Raw genomic sequence first — 22,158 nt, forward strand, 5'->3', positions numbered from 1 at the left:
AATGTCCAAAGTCTTTGAGATCACTTTGTAGCCCTTTCACGCTACATGCAAATCAGTAACTCTTGATTATAGGTCTTATGAGATCTTATTTTTTTGTGGCATGGCTCACATTTACTGTTGCTCCTTGTGATTAGCATTCTGACACTGAGTGATTTTAAATGTAGTCCTAAACACCACACCTCCATTCTCATTTCACTGATTAGACTCCAGGACGGGCAACACTTTACTCCAGTTGACATTTAGTGACAATAGTCTAGTGTTGCCTGTTACTTTTTCCACCATCACTTTGTATATTCAACGTGTATGTTCACAAGATGCGAAAGATCATGAGTGCTTGATTAGCCTAAAAATCTCGTGTTTGTTGATATTTGGGACTGCCATCAAAAAAAAATCTGATCACATTTTATGACCAATTTATGCAGAAAACCAGGAAATGGTGCCATTACTTTTTCTTGCAACTGCATTCATGCCTGACCTGCATGTCTAAGTGAGAAATATATTGTGAGCTGGTCAGCTCAGGTGGGTTGATCTCTGAAACAGCAGCCTCCTTTGAATGAAGACAGATGAGAAGTGAAAAATCACTCTCTGTTCCTGCGACAAGGTCATGAGTGTGACCACCCCCCGAGACAAACAGTAGGCGCTAAAAACATAAATACAGAACTTCTCTCACCCAAAAGCATACTAAGTACATAAAACCTGAAAGCATAAGATATAGGAGGATTATATCAATTTTTTGATAAGGAATCTGGAGTTGCACACAATTTCACAGTGAGAACGGAGGGAAGTGAACTTTGATTTATTCCTGGTATATCTCTTCCTATTGTAAGAAATAGAGTTATGCTGTAACAACTGGGCAGCTACGATACAGAGTGTCAGTGCTTAAGTAGGGTTTGATCATCTTACCGGCAGTAGTATGACCGGACCAGTGGAGCCATGTTTAACTCTGTCCAACTCTGGTTGGAGATTCCCTCACATGGCTTCTTTTATCTACTTAAATGCTTATTCACTTGGTCTCTTACCTGAAGGAAAAAAAGAAATGAACAAAGTCAAAAACAAGAATGTCTCAACCTCCTCTGAGGCTGATGTCTGTTTAATTATGTTAATTTACTCTCTCTTACTGCTAATTTAAGCGGTGTTGCATGCCCAAAACCGCACCAAAATCAAGGACAAAGGGGCAATTTTAGTGAAACTATGATGCGTAGCAACATAGGTCAGAAAAACAGAATGTATTAATGGTGAACATAGATAAGTCACTTTACTTTGATAATGTGAAGAAAGTGTAGATGTCCGTCATCTGAACAATGTTTGTTTTGTTTTGGCCCTCACAGATTTTACAGTATAGAGCACTACTGACAAAGGATGACAAGTCACCAAAAACATCCAATGAGAGAGTTATCTGTGTGTCCATGTGTATTCAAGTGTGGATTGTTTATGAAAAAGACGGTGTGAGCCCCAAATGCTCTGAGCCGAAATGCAGGATGGAAACCTAATTACAACAGGGTATTGATTACAGCCACAAAAGTTCTTATTACAGTGCTGGTCTCAAGGTTGTTGTATTTTTATGTTACAATGAATACATTTTTCTGGAAATTTATAGTTAAGAACTATTTCTTTCTAGTACATCGGCCCGGAATTTTTTACTCTGTATTACCATTTTCAATCAGACAGCAAACACAGTATTATTGTATTTTTGCTTGGCAAATGACATGCAGTCTGTGTTAAAATCTGTCACAAGAGAAACTGATTCAGAAATGTGATTAAATAATAACTAATCTGTGGGTGAATTGATGATGAGTTAGGTTTGGTTTTTCAAAATGTCTTGCGCTGAAAGTCAGCAGAGAAATTCATTGATTGTGTGCAGCATGAAGGTTCTAGTTTTTAGTTCTAAGACCCAGTACCTGCCAGTTATTCTCACTATTAAAAAAAAAAAAGAAATAAAAAGAAAAACATTTTTCAATATTTATAGCCAGTATTGGCGATCAGGGGGCCTGGTGACTCAATGGGTAGAGCATCGAATTGGGATGCAGATGGCCGCAAGATCAAATCCCACTCCATCAGATGTGGTCTGTGAACATAGCTGTTTTATAAAGTTATTTTACATTAATTTCCCTTCCTAGGCTCTAACGTCTGCTCCTCACCTGCATTGTCCTCACCTTTACATCCATGACTTTGCTGCTTTTCTTTATCTTTTATTCTTACGCACGCAATTGTTGAGTTCCCAGTTGTTGCCATATTTGTTTTGTCACAACACACAAGAATTTCCCACTCTCGCTGGTTTTTGGGCTTCTCTATCTCCCAAATGTCTAGTCTTTCCCAACCTATCCTTCCCCCAGTTTGCCCCCAAAGGTTTCCCCCAGTCATCAGGTGTGTGCTGCTCTCAGACTGTCAGAGGCTAGAAATCTGTGGTAGTTGGTGTAAACAGGCTTTATGTGTGTACTTTCCCATTTGTGGGAAGGTGTGTCCTCAGAATAAGATAAAGATAAACTCTGTTATAGTCCAGCTGACATTTTCATTAAATTTGTCACATATGATTTTTTTTGCACAACAAGATGATGAGGCTTCATGCTGTAGTACCAGGTAGCCAGAATGTTGATCTAAAGAGTATAATTAGCTTCTGTGTCCTAACATATTTGTTTTGCTCAAAAATCAAATATATAGCTGGCTCATGATTAAAACATGTATTCCTACAGACTAGTTTGACAGGGTGCAGAGTGAGTTGCTGTCAGTCACCAGATTAAAGTTCGGCTTGACAGCCGGACCTGAAGTCTTTGAAAACAAAACATGCCCTTTCTCATAGCTAGTGGAAAATAATTCTTTAAAACTGATTTTGTCAGTGGTATGAAGGCCTACTGTTTTCCTTTCTGATCCAGGCTGAAATAGAAACATTTCTCTGGCTGTGTTTTAATAGCTTTCTTTTCCTGGCCCAAAACATACCTACTTGTTCATGGAGTTCACTCTGACAGGTTTTAGTTTAAACTGCAGATTTAAAGTCAGTCCATCTGGAGCTGTAATAAAAGCTCTTTTCACAAAGGAATGAGGCACCGTGGGGCGAATGGACACTCCTTCTACACTTGGAATCATTTTTATGGCTCCAATAGGTTAAGGCTTTGAAAATATACAGTACACTAGTGACTAGCCCTGATCTTGCTGTACAGTATGTCGCCTAAAGATGTACACACAACCCACTAGAGAATCACTAAGAGAACTATTTGGTGTGTAATTTAAGCTTTAGAGGACAAAGATACCCACCCGACTGTATCATTGTCAAATTAATTTAGTGTTACGATGTGTGTTGCTATTTTCTTCTCTTTTCCCCAGTGCGATTTTTAACAGAATGTGAGTTAGAACAGAAAGGAGAAACCTTGACCTGTTTTCGGTGGTAAAGACATGCGCCATATGGCATCTTTGCAAAGTGCTCCACCAACCACTGCTGCTCCTGTCACTAGTCCTAAAATAAAAGAAATGTATTGCTCTGTTGCTATTAAATATCTTTGTGGAGGAATCCCTTTTTGGAAAATAGTTGTAACTATGCGATCAATGTTTAAGTTGTGAAACACTGGTTTCGTAAAACTTAATATTTTTTCAATCTGCTGTGTCTTAAGAAGAGATTGGAGCGTTGATGGCAAGACAGTAACCTTTATAATATATAAAGCTATCAAGTTCACATGTTAATGAAGTTTGATTACTTAGTGTATGTCCTCTTTGACTTTATAAAAACATGCAGTATTGGTGCCGTCAATAGTTTTGTCCAATGTTTGCGCTATAAAATAGCCCCCAACAACCCCCTCCTTCAAAGACCAAAGACAAATTACAGTGGTGATACAAAAGAAAATGTGAAAATTTGGTGAAGTTGTAGGATGCAGAGGCGACTCTTTTTCAATCATTTCTAAGCAGATTTATGAACGTGTTCAGAATTATATTTTAAAATCCTTGGGAAACACAAGTCAGACTGAATCTAAATGTACTGTATCTTCTTGAAGTCTGTATTTTCAGATTTAACTAAAGTATGACTGACTGAGGAATCGAATTTAAGTGTCATCCTTATTTTTATTGTGTCCACAAAATTACTGTATTTTGTTTATGTAGAATCTCAGATGTTGGATTTTAATTGCAGCAATCACAATTTACAAACAAATCATGTTTTAAAGCAATCTATGGTTCATGGATAAAAACTTTTCTTTATTTGCTTCTATATCTTTTTGTCCCTCTGTATTGCTATTCACTTAAGTGCTCACATGTTTTTGTAGTCCATGTTTATGAGTCAATAACAGCTTAGCATGAAAGTTCAAAGACAGTTTGGCTGTAGCTGTAACAACAAACACCAAACGTGTCTGTGCATCAGTATGAGTGACAGCTGAGAGAGAAGGATTTTATAACTCTTGGTTTTACCTAATTTGCCCCAAGACCATTTATTTTCTGGTTTTGCCTTTGTGCATCGATGAAGTGGTGTCATACAACTTTTTTCAACAACATTTTCAAATTCAGCAGACAAGTCGTCAGCCCACTGTGCCCCCACCAAGAATCAATCTGCACCTGTTTCTCTCCATTCACATCTTTATAGTGACTTTGAATGCATCCATACCACCTTGGCAGTTAATCTGAATGTGCCATTCAGTTTGAAATGAGGATATCCATATTGAGCATTTATAGTCTAATAGAACGGCAAAGGGAATTATCAAGGTCATTTATTGGCATAATTGTCTATTCATTAGATGAAAGTAGAAGAGAAAGCGTTGAAAAGAACTCAGAGAAAAGTCTAGATTGAAAAACATTGCGTATGTATCCAACTCTCATCACAGTGTGGCTCATTTAAAGGAATTCAGCCTTGTCAGGAGAGCTCTGGGCAGAATTTATCATCCTATACGTGTGTGACCTTGGGGAGAGGTTTACCAGTAGATTTGGGGAGGGAGCAGGTTTGGATAAGGAGACACTTAAGCACGCAGAGCTACTGTGCTACAGAACTCTTTCATTTACCAGCTCTGTTTTTCACACCTTTCAAATAAATGGATTTGAGGGAAAAATCTACCTTCTGCACTGACTATATAAGCTGATTTAATTAACTTACGGGTTTTTCTGCTATCACGCACCTGCTCCTGAACAAACGTTCTAAAGCTTTATAATTTCAGTTCAGCAGTTCATTCCAGGGGGTGTCAGTGTTGACCTCTTAGGTTTTATTTGCTAAGTATTTATTGATGCATCTTGACCCTCAAAGGAGTAAAACATGTTGATTTGCCCCTACTTTGATTGTGAGAGGCTGCCTCTTATTCCTCACACTCATCAGAGAGGCACAGCACTTCATTTTCAAGCTGCAAAATCACACACAGGCGTCATCATCCATAATCAATCCGCTTTACTTGTGTTCTTTTGATTTGATTTGATTTGCTTTGCTTCTCTTTTGTGTTAACATGATTTCTTGGTGATCACAGTTAAAGAGGTGAACAGTGCTACAGCTGAAATTGTGTTAATACACATTATACTGAATATTACAGATAGTCATGTGACATTCCCTATAAGGCTATTTGCTGTATATTTGTTGAATGTTTTCTAACTTGAGTGAAGTCTCTTGTGTTGGTGGCCAATGAGTCCTTGTTGTATTTGTGTCTAGGCGTTTCTCTTTCCTAACGGAGCTCACTCAACATTAAACGTCCCTCAGCAATCAGAGAGAGGCTGACTGACTCTGCTCAGCGAATGCCTCTGTATTTAGCCTGATTTACGATATCGTTTTGCAGTAAAGGCCGGTGTGAGGGGAAGAGATTCATTAAGGAACCCAGTTTATGTTGTAGAGAGGTCCGGCAGGGCCATGAGAATACTGATAGGCACACAGATATGGGCTTGTCTCATCCTCCCAATCCAGGCCAAAAGCTCCGAGCCCCTTCCCCCCTAGGCATGTGCGCAGGATGGGACAAAGGGGGTGTTATTCTCTGTCAGCAGGATACCCAGGGTTCTTGCTGCACAGTCTGCAGTCTCTTGCTGTGCTAACACTGTTGCAGACATATCAGGTCTCCTTGTAGCACCTGGCAGCCACTCCCAGCGTGCCATAATGACACCCCCATTGACCAGTCACTAACAGCAGCACCTATTCGGGTGCATCTTTTCCATCCACAGCTTCCCCAAATAGGCCAGCCGTACGCATTGCAGTGTTTACTCTTCGTCGGTCGATACTCTTTAATCCCAGAGATGATGCTTTCTCTCATGAACTCAAAATAGCTGCGCTTCCTCCTCCCCAGTGAAGCCACCGGCCCATTACTCTTTATTAGCTTTTAACATCCTAAATGTGGTCATCCATTAGAGGTGAGGCAACACACATTGCAGCAGGTCCCTCAGTAACCTGCCAGCACACATGCACATGCAGTAATTTAAACTGACCCGTAATCAAGAGCAATTATAGAACATTTATTTCAGCTCCCCCCAAAAAGAAAGAAGAGTCACCTGCGTGCATGTGTTGTGTCTGTATCTCCCTCGTCCATGACTCTTGCTTATCAGTTAGGTAGACTCTGCAGAGCTCTACCTGCCTGAATGATTTCTTTTCTATGGAGGCTGGCATGAAGTAATACCATAGTGTGTCACATATTGATTCTTTTTTCCAGTGAATTTCTTTGTGGCTCAAAAGCATAAATCATCCACAAATGATCCTTGAAGGAAATATTGTATTTATTATTCTTGACGCATGGTCACAAATTCAATAGCCCTTATTAATTGAACATGGTGAGAAATATGATGTGGGTAATTCAATGGGACTAGAGAGCTTTCTCTCATCCCTCATGTTTAAGACTATCCTGCTTGGCATTCATGGCAAAGCCTTGAATGATTCAGGGTCATGATGACGGTCAAAGACAGTGTAATTGTAAACCCTGACAAAGGGTATTTTTCTGTCAGTTTTGTGTTGTGCTGTTTTGTGTTCGAAAACCACATTTAGACTACAAATGTTGTCTAACTGTTTTGTGTGTTGGTCTTGTGAAAGAGATTATGAAAAACTGAAACTCATAAGAGGATCCAGGTTCATGCAAACATCAGCTTTTCTTAATTTATTATTGCTCACCTATGTCTGCTGCTTTCTGCTTTCTATCGTTGTTCCTTATTTCTTGTCTGCCTTGACATGTGTGATGAAGCACAAAGACACTCAGGCAGTCGCTCACTTCTGCGTCCACCCATATTATTACAGCCAGGAGTGGGCAGCAGGAACGTGGCCTCTCCCTCCCTGGTGTCCTCAATTGTGGCTGTTCATTTACTCAATCCCTGCAAGTGTGAAGGCTGCTCTCCGCTCTGCCAGTCTCCTATTCCAGCTGTACATATCCAGTGTTAGCGCGAGTGAGCCTGCACGAGGCAGAGTGCAGGAGGGGTGCTGCTTGGCTAGTTAGCACTCATCTGGGACCTGCCTTTCTCCCCTGCTCACCTCTGCACAGTCGTGGCTGACAGAAAAACATCTGACTGGTCACCTCAGGAACTGCAAAGATTAACTGACTGTATGTGCAAGAGTGGCATCAGATATTTGTAAGTGACAACCAAAATAATTGGAACTAAAACATTTTCTAAAGCTATTACATGCTGTGTGCTTGTACACTAAATTAGAAAGTGGATTACACAAAGAGCAGACCAGTGGTGACAGAGACTACAAATCAATTTCTTCTGACTTAAGATTGCCTTCCACTGACTGTGTTAAGGCCAGAACTAAAATCTGTGCTTGTTAAGTCCATTTTTTTGGCCTACTGTAACAATCCCCTATCTCCAAATAACACATGTCTTGATAAGATTGAGGCTACATCTCAAGTCTCTTGTGAGCGCTGCTGTTTTCCTCACACTTCTTTTCCTTGCATCTTAGTCCATCTCTGTAAAGATTCATGGAGAGATGCAAGGAAAAGACGCAAGGACATATCGGTTTTTAGACATATCAGACATCCTTTCTCTGAACCGCCATCAGCAGCGACATTTGTTTATGATGATGGCGGCTCGACTGGCTCAGCTGTCAGTCAAAATTTAGAGTTAGTTGATGACGATTACAGTTGATATTTTAAAGAAAGCAAAATGCCAGTGTCGGCACAGATGGTGTGTTTCTGTCCAGACTGCCTGAGGTTCACTATATCTATGAATTAACCCCTGCCCCCCCCCTTTTTTTAACCATGCACAGATCACAAGAAAAAAGACATGGACACATAAATACCAGCATTTTTTTGACTGTTGCATCTTCATGTATTTCTTTTTTTTTTTAAATAATGAATTATTCAATAGCCCAGCTCAGGTTATGATAATAATTGTGATTATGTTTTATAGCCTTAAGGTTTGTAGATCAATGATTTATTACATCAAATGCTTTAGAAAAATTGAAATTATGTAAATGCACTGCATCAAGCTGTGTTTCTACCTGACGCACAGGGATTTTCAGCCTCATTTGTGACTGAATAATCAACATAAAAACAGTTAATTAAAATGTGTTTATTGCTGAAGAAAATCTTACTGCGCTCCTGTTCTTTAAAATGTTATTAATAGTAGAAAATAACACATTTCAAAAAGAAAGATCTTTCTAATTAATATAATAAGTTGTTGATTGTCCTTCTGTCAGCCACATCTCAGATCCACAGAGTTGACGCGGTGTATATGAAAAGAAATAAAATGAATGTCTGGTAGTGTTAGTTTTTATGAGTGTACAGATCAGCTACAGTGTCCATTGAAAAACAAGTTTAAAATAAATGTGGTTTATCTGTCCAGTAAACGACATCTAAGAAGGATGATCTTGTGTATCCTTGCTCATCTCTCCTCAGACAATTTCATCAGAGACTTGAGTTGACATGCTTCTGGCTCTGTAAGGATGTACTCAGGCATAATTGTGGTTTGAGCTAAAAGCTAACATGCACACATTGACAGTGCTGTTTTGAAATGGGTGATGTTTAGCCGGCAAAATGTTTGACATGTTAAAAATGCCAACCAGCACTAAACACATCTGCAGCTGATGGAAAGATTACTACTTATTTGGTTATAAACCAAAGTTTGCTTTTTTCTTCTTTTGGCTCTTTTCCCAATGCTCAGGTCATTGATTTGACACAGGTTAGTAATGCTGGATGCCCTTGCTGTGTTGCCTTGTGCAACCTCAGTGACCGTGTTGGGCAGTTTGGGGGTTCAGTGTCTTGCCCAGGGAAACTTTGACATGTGAACAGGGGGAGTCGTGCTGTGAGCTTTCAGGCCTGCGATGGACAGGTGGCCACTTTACCAACTGAGCCACTGCCGCCGTAGGTATAAATCAAGAAACTGTATAAATAAATATTTTACACGATGATATCACAACATAAAATATGGAGTGATAAGAAATGGGAAACCAAAATTAATGATTTTCTTGTACATTTTCTGGACAGTCTAATCGAAAAAGGAGAGCAAGAGGCCCCTCAGCTGATCCATGGGTAAAACCAAAGCATAACTGTGTTTCCAAAAAAAAAAAACACCATTTTATTAAAAATACTGGAGGAAAGAAGAAAAGAAACTCAAAAACCAGAATTTATCAGGCTCAGCATAAAGCTGGTTCTTCTTTTACAATTTAATGCCAAAGAACAGGGACATTTAATTATAGATGATGTGGATCATAACGTGTATGCTGAACCAGACATTTTTTTACTTGAATTACCACTATTTTTTTTTCTTTGCAATTCTCTGCCAGCTGAAAGTTATGTGTATCTCAATTCATTTGCCTTCTTTTAGATAAAAAACGTTTTAACTCATCAATTAGTACAATTGCTGTCTGGACATGTACTTATCTGTTAATGCTAAGACAGCTGCAACTGTTATTATGACACAGCTTGTTATAGCTTGTGAGGCCCGGATGCATTAATGTCGGATGTCTGATTGTGTACTAATGTAAAACATGTCAACCAAGTTTTAGTTCAATTTATTTTTTATTAATTAAACAACAAGACAATATTTAGGTAATTGTTGAGCCTAGGTGCATGCAGATTTTTCCCTTTGGACAAAGCCAGGTTTAACTTTTTCCAGTTGTTATCTAAGTTAGCCTTTTGCAGCTGTAGCTTAATGCTATTTGCATTGAGCTCCTGATCGTTCTCCTAGCAAGTCAGCAAATAAGCCTACAGTACTTTCCAAAATATCAGACTCCCTCTATTGATGGAGAAAATTCTGCTGCACACTATTTTTCATTAACACCATTGGCACTGGAGTCAAAAGTGCCGCAGGAACACTGGATCAACCTGAAAAGGTGTGACAGTGTCCTCAGAATATCCAGTTTCATCAGCTCTCACAAAGCTGTGAAATTGCCAGTTGGTCAACTGTGGGCGACATTTGTAGGGTCCACAGCTGGAGAGGGCCCTCACCGTTTCCAAAAGAAGGATTTTGTTTAACAGGAGCGCCTACAGCAGTATTCTCTCAGGGGGTCCAGATATCTGAGCTACACCACTGCTGCACAGAAAAACAAAAAACTACTGGAGCTTGAAAACTAGGTTTGCACTGTGTTTTTCGATTTCTCCTCCCTTGAACAAAGCAGGGAGTGATTCATCTTGAAAAAGCTTTGTGTGATTTAATAATTCCAATCCATAACATGGGCTTGCTGATTCTCTGTATTTTGGATTTTGGTTTGTAGATTCCCAGGCTTCATTTTGCTTGCTACGGTATTATTTCCCAGTTTATAGATTAATAGTTTTGAGACACTGCATAGACCTGAGTGGTTCGGCCAAATCAATGTCAATTCCTGATTCTAAATGTACAGATGTAATTATTATACAGTATTTACAGTATGTTCTGCTACTTGGCAGGGCAACAGCCTGTGCAGACATAATATTCACATTTTATTAGACTTTCTGTTTATTTCATTTCCTCCTTTCCACTAGACTAGCTACTCATTTTATTTAAATATGATTGCGCTCTTAGACGTTATTTGTACACAAGATGAGCCTCATTGCTTTGCTTTAAATAGAATGAAAATAACATCTTTGACATGTACAGTGTACTCACTCTATCTCGAACAAGGTCTTTCTTCACACATATTCAGGAGTTCTTCTTGCTCTTGTGTTGCACTTGTAAATAGACACTCATTCATTTTGTCGGGTTGTTTCTGGTTCACTTGTATCAGATATGATCAAAGCAGCCTTGCAGACATTTACAACCTTTTCAACTTGCATTATTGTTGAAACGTTTGAAACCGAAGGTAAGGTGCTCAGTCCTGTGGAGAGACGTCTTCACTTTCATTTTAGGTGAGGGTTCAGACGTGACACAGAGGCACCAGAGGATGAATTCATTTTTGACTGTTCTGTCTTGCTGGAATATCAAGCTTTTTATTTGGCAGCCTCGTAATGCCACACATACAACAATGCGTCTTTCCATCAAACAACACAAACCTCCTGCTTGTTCAGGAAAAATACAAATTCCTCTGCTGCTCAGACGCTTGTGTTCCCTGTTGTAAAGACAAAGTTCGTATCTGAGTGTGTACTCAGAAGCAGCTAACTGATGTTTAAAGTACAGTAGGACTGTTGCTGCACCTCAGTTGATGGAGCCTTGCACCACTGTGCAAGCCCATGAGCCAGCAGCACTGCGGTCAAGAGGACCACCATGAATCACAAATCCCAGTTTGATTTGTAAACTGTCGGGACATTGATTTACACGGGAGATCAGATGAAAAAAAAAATAAAAGCTCTTGCAGCTATGGGAGTGTACTGTGGGAGTGTAATCACTCAGCAGATTGCTCTTGAGAAGAAGGTCAAAGCCCAGTCTTACTGTGATTAAAGCTTTTTTGTTTGTGCTGTGCTGTTTCTCTACCAGTGGGTCCATAAGTGATACCAAATGAGCCTCTTCTGTGAGCTTGTTCTTTACCAGTGGAGAGCAAAACTCCACATAGGTTTAATTCACAGGTTGAATTATATTAGATGTGGTTAGTTGATTAGATATGCGGCCATACTAACTGTCTGGATGTAAAAACAGGATGGATAAAGGTGCCGTTTAAATGGTAATATGACTGGATGAGGACAAACAGCCTATGTGGGGGTACAGAAAGGTTGGAGGACTTGTAAATTAGGAATATCCTAGTATTTTGATATGGATGGCAATTGGCAGAGTTGGAGTTTGTTCCAATTATTTTCATAGTATGGCCAGTGTCACTGATACTTGGTGTGGATGCATGTTAGTCAGTGATAAATCAATTCAAAGAAATGTTAAAAAGCTAACACAAACAAACAGCTCTCCTTTACAGTGAAGCTCTTAAACCTGTCTAACCAGCACTCCAAAATACCCCAAATACTGAAAATATTAAAGTTGGACCATTACCCATGATTACATGCTTAATTAATTGTGAAAGCTGATTGATTTTCTATTGATCAGCGACCAGATTAATTGTTTGCAGCACTAATTAAAACACTGACTCTATGTTGTGTTATTTCCATTTCTTCATAATTACAGTGCAGTACACTTGATGTACAGCAACACACTTTCACTATTCCCACAGCCTACAGTTTTCATTTTTTTATCGCTTTAAATGGCTGTCAGGATCTATCAGCCTCTAGTTTTGCCTAAAGACTGATTATTTACAGCATGTGCTTTTCGCAGAGTAGGATGCAAGTGATTCTCTGGTGAGCTTGCCCTGACTCAGCTCTTCTCCCCTGTCTTTTAGTAGCCAACTGTCGAGTCTTAGATGGATTGCAGAGATATTCGTCCATCCCCACGTACCTGCCTGTCAACTACCAGCTGCTCAGCGCTGACTTGGCATTCTTCCTGAAGGAAGCCAATCAGGACTTTATGAGGAACTCTAGCTTGATGGCACGGACCGAGCCGTTCTTCATCTACCAGGCCAGGAGATTGCCTTCCGTCAACGCTAGCTATGGACCTCTCTCTGTGGAGCAGCCTGTCCCTTTAGAGCTCCTACAGAGCCCAGGGATGTTTCCTGCTTCTCCTCTTTTTACCTTTAACTGGAAGGTACAGACTTTTATCATGAATACTAGGATTCACCTGGCCAAGCCCAAAGTCCAGGTTCTGTTTTATGTTGTGGGGAGAGACTGGGATGACTATAGCGCCATCGACAAACTGCCCTGCGTGCACATGTTTGCTTTCCATGAGACTCAGGAGGTACGTGGTAGTTGCCAGCTGAAGGGTGAGCTGGGACTGTGTGTGGCTGAGTTGGAGCCACTAGCCAACTGGTTCAGCCCACCCAGCGTGGTGCCAGGACGCCAGAGGAACATCGAAGTGTCCGAGGGAACGCCAGTGGAGCTCTACTACATGCTGCAGTCCACAGAAGCTGGAGAGTGCCACTCAGAGGAGGCCAGGAAGGAGAACTTCATCCGCTCCAGCCAGGAAGGGTTGTTTGGTTCGTACACCTCCACCCCGCTGAGGAGGATTGGCGGTGTGAAGCTCTACCAGAACCCCGCTTCTCCTCCTCTCGCCGAACACAGACTGGATAATAACTTTATGGTCATGGTGCCAGCTATACCAATGAGACAGAGGGAAACCGTCTCTGCCTTTATCTCGGTGTCAGCCTACTCTCCTGTGGAGATGTTTACTCTCAGGTAAGAATTTATTTAATTTAGTTCTTTCTTCACGTGTCTGACTGCAGACTCTCATTGCTAGTTATAGTGTGATTGATTGTATTGGAGCTGAGAAAATCATATGAGAGTGAGTTAATGGAGCATCTGCTTCATTGTTGCTTCTCTTCAGACTGGTTAAATTGGAGAAGAAATTATGAAATTAGCTCTCACATACTTAACAGAATTAACACAATTAATTATATAACAAATTAAATCAGTTCAGTGACCTTTATCATAGATTTCACACAACAAAAGACAACAAGATGGCACATTCTCTACACGCTCAAAGGAAAATACGTCCAAGTTTGACCCTCTAAGAGTTTTAGTCAAAGGTTTATTTTTTTAACTGTCTGTGTGAGGCAGACTGTCTAAAATATTGTTCACCTGGGTTCAGCTAGATAGGTAAGGACACACAGGACTAACTAAATGTTAAATTATCTTACTGTACCTCATCATGTCAGCGTGCTGTTGCGTTTTCATTGCAATTTTAATTGTAGTTCACAAATCCGGTAATGTCAGAGACAAAGCCTCTTGCAACAGGTTGAGGATCATAGTCAATATTGGAACCAAATATGTTTTGGGTAGTTGAGGAAACAGTTTCACTCATAAGGAGCAACAGTTTGTGATTCAACACATGCTGCAGGTTGGTCACCTTGATGCTTTACATTCATCCCTTATATTTGTTGATGAAAAATGTAAAAGGATTTGTTTTTTATTTAGTTGTAGTCTCATTTTTGTCAAGAATGAATTGGTCATTAACTGCAGTTATGTGTGTTTATTTGGTACAGTACACAACGTGGTATGCAGAACACACCGCTTACAAGGAAAAGCCACATGGCACCTTTTAATTCACATTTCAAGAGGTATATTCAGTCTATGTATAAATGATTATATTTGTAATTTATATTAATTGTTATTATTGTTATTCTCTGTAAACAATATGATCTGACATGTTGCCACAAGACGTCACACACAGGATCATTGCACATAGTGTATTGGCTCATACTGGCAGTTGTATTTACTTTTATGTGCTGCGTACATACAGTACAAAATAGAAGTACTCACTCCCTCAAGCACTTACTGTGTTTGATAATGATCAGGGCTGACCCAAATGCAGAGCAGAAACGTTTAAAAAAAATGACTAACAAGTACATGTTTATGGGTTGAGTAGGTGATGTGCTTTTTAAAATCTAAAAGTAATTTCGCCTTTTTCCCACTTTGTTTTGTTTTGTCTTGTCGATATCATCGAGTAAGTTGAGTCAGGTAATCGAGCAGGGTTATCTCTCAGAAATGGCTTGATTCAGTGAAGCTGTTGATAGCTACTAATTACAGCGAACAGACGAGACAAAGCAATTTAGATAATTAACATGCAATGCAAATGAGGATGTCATTAATTAAAATTCATGTCCATTAGTGTAATGACTGAAGGCGATCTTAATCACACCGGTTTAGAACGTTTATAAACCTACGGTGAAGCTGCAACGAGGGGTCAAGCTAATTTGTCAAGCCATGTGATAAGGAATACAAGCTGTATACTGAGCACTGTTTTCTGCTTAGGCATCGTGTTTAATTTTAAAAAATGAATCATATTAAGACTTCTATAAAGCTATTGTGCTCTTATTTTCTTTTCCCAACTGTTTACTAATAAAGATTCCTAGCTTACTAAAAAAAGATCCAGTGCTTTAGGCGCAAATTATTTGGAGCCAAGGTAAACAAGTTCAAAACAGCTGTGAAGTTTTTTACAAGCCAAACAAATTCTTCAGACTTTCCTGTGCTACATTTAATTACCGACTAGTTGTCCCGAAGTGATAAGCCATTGAAAACTTTTTCTTTTTCCAAAACTGAGAAAACCCTGAATGATTTCTTTCATCAGGCAAATGAGCAGGCCGTGCTGGCCACAAAGGCAATGCCTGTGGTGTTTTTATTTGGCAGTGCAGTGCATGCCAGGCGCAGGTTGGCCATCTGAGAGCGACAGATATGAAAAAGGCCTCTGTGTGGTCCTAGTTGATAAGGCCGTCCTCATGCATACATTTGTTAGGACGTTTAATCACCAGAGTGAGAAGACTTTGATCTCTATATTCACAACATCATTATCATCATCTGTGTACTACACGCTTCTGTGGCAGCCATTGTTAGCTGTGAAGTCCTGAATGCAGGGCCAGTCTATGATCCTGGGAAAACTGTCAGACAGACCTTATGCTATTTTAGCTGTGCGTGTTTATTAGATCCTCACTTCTGCGCATTAGTTTTTAAACTCCAAGACCAGCTCCTTCAGACTCGTACACATTAGTTTTACTCCTTATTTAGTGTGCGCATAGATGAACAGCATAACTCCATTAAAATCTTCTCTTTGTCTCTACAGATAGATGAAAAACAAGGTAAAATTAAAAGACAATTAAAATGGCCACTGATGCCTTCAGTAATTTTTTTCCTCCCCTCCAATTCAGTTTTCACCTTCGTCTCATCCATTATGCTGAAAGGCTCACGCTGGGATAGATGGTTCTGCAATGAAAGCTAATTTCACATATTTTTAATAGCCAATCATCCGGCCAATTTAGTGCTTTGTGGATACCCAGCATGGTATGCCCTGTTGGAGTATTTCAGTCGTCACATGCTACTTTTAATGTGATGGGCTCTGATTTGATTTGACCTCATTTGTGCTAATGGACTGTGTCACTGAGAAACAGAAAAGTTTGACTTGTTTTACTCTAGTTTACTTTGCCCCAAAGTAAAAGAATTTTGGTGTAGTGCATTAACTGTTTTCAGGTTTTAGATTGTATCATGATTCATTTCTATATACTATTTACAGTCTCCATTTTTATAAGCCATCTTAATCCTTGGGAGAAAAATGAACTAAAAAAGACAACTGCCTGAATGATTATATAAAAAGTGTTTGTTTATATATACATTTTATATATATATATATATATAATATATAAAATAGTATTTTTTTTTACATTTTTAAATGCATGGCATTGCATTCTTTCTTTATTGCTTTAGTTCATTTGTCTGGTCAGAAATGAAAATCTCTATACTAATTATTCTGCCTCCACACCATCTAATTACTACATCTAAAGAACCAGTTCTCTGTTCAAGTCTTACATCCCTAAACATGTAGACATTGGCTCATCTCAATATTCAAGTCAATATCTGCAAAAAGGCTCAACATGTTGTTAAAATCTGTCATGCATCACATGAACTTTGAATTGACAAGCACATGTAGACAGAGCAGAACACAGAGTTACAGTTTTAGACAAGACATTTTAAATGTGCACCTTTTAAGGATGATCAGTATACAGTATGTATCAAACTGTACCAACTGTAATGAGTTTTACTCCTGATGGAACCCATGTTTAAAACTATGTCCCCAATCGTATAAGATGCTTTGGAATGGGAGTGTACATAATTACAGCATAACTGATTGCAATTTCTGAAAACATGGATTATCCTGTTACCTTGAGTTGTGATTACTCACTGAATAAAACTATTTTAGGCAGTCGTGCACCCTTGAATTGTTTCATCAATAATTGTTAACATTTTCAGCCAAGGTTCAGTTTATATTACCATTCAAAATTTAGATGAGTTTCTCTGTGTGGATGGAAGAATAAAAAGTAACAATTTAATTGCACATGTTATCTTTACTAAGAATTTGCTGTAAAAAACATTTTATAAGTTTTCATTTCCTTTTTGGCATAGGAGTGGACACATGGTACTCACGGTACTTACTCCTCGAAGTTAATGAACTGACAACTGGATGAAAATTCATTAAATAATTTCTACAATGACAAATCAGGCTAAACAACATAAGGTGTAGACAGCTGTTGTTTTAATGTAATTATAGCAATTAGCAATTAGACGACTTCCTATAGTTAACACATATATGTAATCACCATAGTCAGAGCTGTGTTTTAATGAACAATTTCTTTGGCTTTTTACTCCCTGAGATGTTTTTGGGTATAATGATACAGTAAAAGACTTGAGTGTCCCACCTCAGTTAGGATCTGTCTCCCTGCTGCTGCAGCAGTGGGTCCTGCTGAGTGCTGCTAGGGTGTGTATGTGTGTGTGTGTGTGTGTGTGTGTGTGTGTGTGTGTGTGTGTGTGCGTGCGTGCGTGTGTGTGGGAAAGCTGCCCTGCCCTCTATTAGACAGAGAGACAGACAGAAGAGAAACTGAATCAGAAATGCCAAAACTATAACTCCACATCCATTAATCTCTGAGAATGGGTCAGCATTCCTACTCAGAGTCACTTGCACTGTCGAGCTCTGCACATGTGAGAAAACGGTTCATCTCAACAGAACACCTGTTAATGGTGGCATTAATGGTGTTAAAAGGAATTACATGAACACTGACAGCGCTCATTTAAACCAGATGAATTCAGACTTATTTCCAAATGAAAATATTCGTTATTATAAATTCAGCAATGTAGAAAATTCACAATTATGTAGCCATTTGTCACTCTATCACACATGTTTATACACATAGCTCATGGCTGAGGTTTGAGGAAAAACTGCACTCATGACAGACACTCAAGAGGGACTCAAAGTATGCAAATGGTCTGCAATTCTAATCTTTACCAAAGTGCTTTTGTTGCTAAAATGTAAGCACAAGTGAGACTGAAGATGTGAACATTGTGTGTTGTTCGGTGACGTTCAAGAACATAACACCCATTCACTGTCATCATTAACAAGAACACTAGGAGACAGGTTTGACCTCAGCTAATCAGCTTTATTGTACAATACAGGACAGTGATATGCTCACTTTATAGATGTTAGTCATCATCTATTAAAAACATGTTAAAACTCTAATGAAGTGAGAGATGCTACAAATTGGAATATCATTACACCATCAACCTGTTGATGGCGACACTTTTTGACAAGTTAATCAATTATGCAGTCATTTCATTAGCAGGTAGAGAAATGTGAGAAATTACATTATACACTAATCAGCCACAACATTAGGTACACCTGAACAATCTAATGCAATTCAGTACAGCAGCTATGCCTTTCATTCTACCTTTACACGGTTATAATTTCTCAATTTTAGGTTGAAATGTCAGAAAGGTGATAATTCTACTATGTGCTTATTATTGACATCAAAGTCTAATGTTCTAATGGTTCTAAAAGGTTGTTATAATGTTTTGGCCACCATATTTAATATGAAAGAGGGGGCCAAGACATTACATTCACTTTTAAATCGGTGACCAGTGGCTGATTGATTTGTAACATATTAATATGGTTTTAAAAGCCTTTGTCAATTGTGCACGACGTCATCCAATATAAATTGTTGCAAACAAAGTTGGATTAGGCAAGATGAGCTGTAACATTACAGTGTCTTCCTTTGCTGTATTCCTACTTTGATATTTCCTTGCTTTGTTGTGCTGGATGAGAAACATTACATCACATCATGTTCTACTGTAAAGCTGTTTTATTATGAACAAGAGTTACTCTTTGTAATGTCTTCAAAGAATAAAGATTGTGACTTGCAGGGGAGTCAGAGGAAGACAGTGAAAAGCCACTTAGAACTTTCAGGCCATTAAATTTAATATGCAAGTAATGTATAAGCTCAAGTCATTATCATAATATGTTTTCTGGTATCACTGTGCGAGCAATTTAGATTGTTACATGTCGTTGATAATTCATTATTATCCCTCAGCTTAGATGGTTCATATGCAAATTAAATGCGAACGAAGGAAATGAATTTAAAGGAGATTTTCCTCTTGCAGTCTCTAGTGGTATAAAGGAGAAAAAAAGCAGAGCACAAAAGGAAATTGCTCTATTTTCTGTCTTGGTGCAGTGCTGCTATAGAGCATGAGTCACTGTACAATGAGGGTCATTACATGTACATTGTCCTCCCTGGCTGTATTCAACCATAATTTTTACAACAGATTAGTCGATTAAAGTAACATAAAGCAGAAGTTCTCTCTAGCATACGGAATTTTTCACTTTGTATATGTAGATTGCTTAACAGATAAAAAGTTCACTTACTGCTTTAGTGAAGGAACAACACAGCACATTCAAACCACTGATGATAGTCTGAAGTCCTTTAAGGGACTGGATGAAAATTGAATAAATGTTTAGAGCTGAAGTGAATTCCAGAAATTAAGCATTGTACTCTATTGCATTGCATGGACATTAGTAAATAGATTAAAATCAGTGCAGCAGAAGCGCTGCTGAGAGTTTAGTCTAATAGCTCGATCCATTTACCTCGAAAGTTGTCCAGTCCAATTTCTAACTGGGAGCACAGAAATTCTGACTTCCGTGTTCAAATGGAACCGACCAAAGGTTAGGTTACCTGATCCTTTTTATCCTAAACTCCAAGTGAAGGTGAGTGGGTTACAGAGGACCCGTAAGCTCACTCCTTTGTAAATCCGAACCCCCCGGCTTTAAAAAATTGTTTTTCTTTCATTTGTGAACCTGTAGTCTTTGGACTCAACTCTCAGTCACTCGAATGACGTGACTAGACTCGTTAATTTCACACATGCAAAACTACTCCAAAGAGCTGTAAACCAACTTTAATGTGTAATAGATTCCCTTTAATATTTTCCTTAAACTAAAAACTGAGGTCTGAGATAAACTCGAACACTAATCATTTAGGTACCTGTGCAACATGTATCACCATTAGTATCCAAATTAGATAAAGCATGTAACATGGTTTACTCCCCTTTAAAACTGAACTGTAGTCATATTTATAGTAAACATTTCAAAGGCACCATGAAGAAAGATGTACTTAAAAATAAATGTGTTCAGTCTATGATGTAGAAATTATGTTTTCTAATGTGATTCAGGGTAAAGATTCAGGATATGATTTAGAAAAAAAGTTGAATTATTTTAGCTAATAACTGTAAAGATTTACCAGCACAGACTTTCTCAAATCTAACATAAATCTCAAGGAAAGTTTAAAGAAAACATAAATTGCTGGTGTGGGAAAAATAAAACAGACTGCCCGCTCTTCAGACAAAAAGAAAATTATAAGATCGTTTTTTTTTTCTCGGAGCTTTCCTCCCTCATAATAATTTTTTCGTTAAAAACATACTTTGAAATGTGCATAATATCAATATAGAAATAAGAACCTTACTTTCCACTTTTACTGATGGTTTGTTGTAACACCATTTCAGCTTCATTTTAGTTTTACTGTTCTACATAGTTATAATTTATCTAAACTGAGACACTAAATGTGAGTGAACCCACAACTTTGATCTTCCTTCCTTGGGTGTGATTTGACTTGCTCTTAAAAAGCACTGAAAAATTGGTTGCAGTGACACAAAATTGTGTGTTATCATCAGTGCACAGATAATAACTGTTATTGCAGTGGTACTTTCATCTATGTACGTGTGTCTGTGTGTGTTTGTGGGTGTTGCAGATGTTTGACAGATGCAAGTGTCTTGTATGTACAATTACATGACTGTTTATGTGTTTCTGCAGATGTTTGTAGTTTGTGTGTGTGTCTGTGTGTGTGTGTTTTTGTGTGCCAAGTAGACAAACACCGCTGGTCTCCTGCATTCAGTTTGTTTATTTGTTTGCCTCCCATGAAGAACATTCTAGCAAACATTTGTTTGCAAACAGATTTCAATAAAACTGTCAGTCTTTTGTAATCACATTGTGTGTGCATGTGTTTTGTTCGTGTTTGGAAGTGTGAATGTCTTCCTGTGTACACAGACGTGTGGGTGTTCAAAAGTGTTTGATCACATTTGCTGATGCGTCTGATCACCGTGCTATGATCACACTGTGAATACCAAAAGTACTGAATGAGCGACTGTGATGGAATCACTTTGTCTTGACTTTAAAAGGCAGTGCATCACTAAACAAATTATCTGGCATTATGCTGCATTATGTATGCTGATGGACCCTAGTGACTAATGTATGCAAAAAGCAGGGTGGGATAGGAGTAGAATAGAACAGAATAAAATAGAACATTTTGCCCGAAGTGTTAAAAGTGTAATGATACAGTCAGCTTTTGTAATCTTGGTGATAATAGACCAAATAAAAATACATGTTTAATTCATATTTGTAATCATATTTGCTTTATTTGAATTTCAACGTGATTTTCTATAGTCTGTGTACAAACAGATTGGATCAGTGTAATGATTATCAGTTGTGAGGTTTATTTTCTATACTGTGTATCCTCCATTATCTGTTTTGCTTATTCTGACGAGGTTTTTGGAATGGCTGGAACCTAGAGGTGGGGGTATGGACAGGGTGCCAGGTTGTCTATCACAGGGTTGGCACAGAGAGACAATTATTCATGCTCACATTCACACCTACAGGCAATTTTAAAGTTACCGGTTAACCTACCAGCATCTTCTTGGATTGTGGAGGGAGACCAGAGTACCCAGAAAAAACCCACTCAGGCTAAGTGAGGAAAAGCAAACTCCACACACAGAAAAAGCCCCGGCAGCTGATAGTTTGAACCCAGGACCTTCTTGATGTGAGGCAGGAGTGTTAGCCACTCTTCCATATAAACAGATATGCCACAACATTAAATCCACCTGGTGGTTTTAATGCTCAGTGTGTACAGAGTTGTGAAGCTGCAGGCTGCTCAAAGTGCCCATCCTAACCCCGGTCACAATAATGTGTACATATCATCTTGGACAGTTTTCTTCTATGTTTAGAATTAATTAATAAATAAATTAATCTGTTACTCAATGAATTTAAATATTTTTA

General features: G+C 38.7%; 1 protein-coding gene across 1 annotated transcript in view; it reads left to right on the forward strand.

The window, feature by feature from the left end:
• si:dkeyp-14d3.1 (transmembrane protein 132C) overlaps positions 1-22,158 on the forward strand; it is a 122,434-nt gene that overhangs the window by 15,058 nt on the left and 85,218 nt on the right. The window contains exon 2 of the mRNA XM_067522029.1: positions 12,593-13,481. Within this exon, the coding sequence (XP_067378130.1) occupies positions 12,593-13,481 (889 nt within the window). The remainder of the gene's footprint in view (positions 1-12,592; positions 13,482-22,158) is intronic.

The sequence above is a fragment of the Channa argus genome, chromosome 11 (genome assembly GCF_033026475.1).
Source record: "Channa argus isolate prfri chromosome 11, Channa argus male v1.0, whole genome shotgun sequence".
NCBI lineage: Eukaryota > Metazoa > Chordata > Actinopteri > Anabantiformes > Channidae > Channa > Channa argus.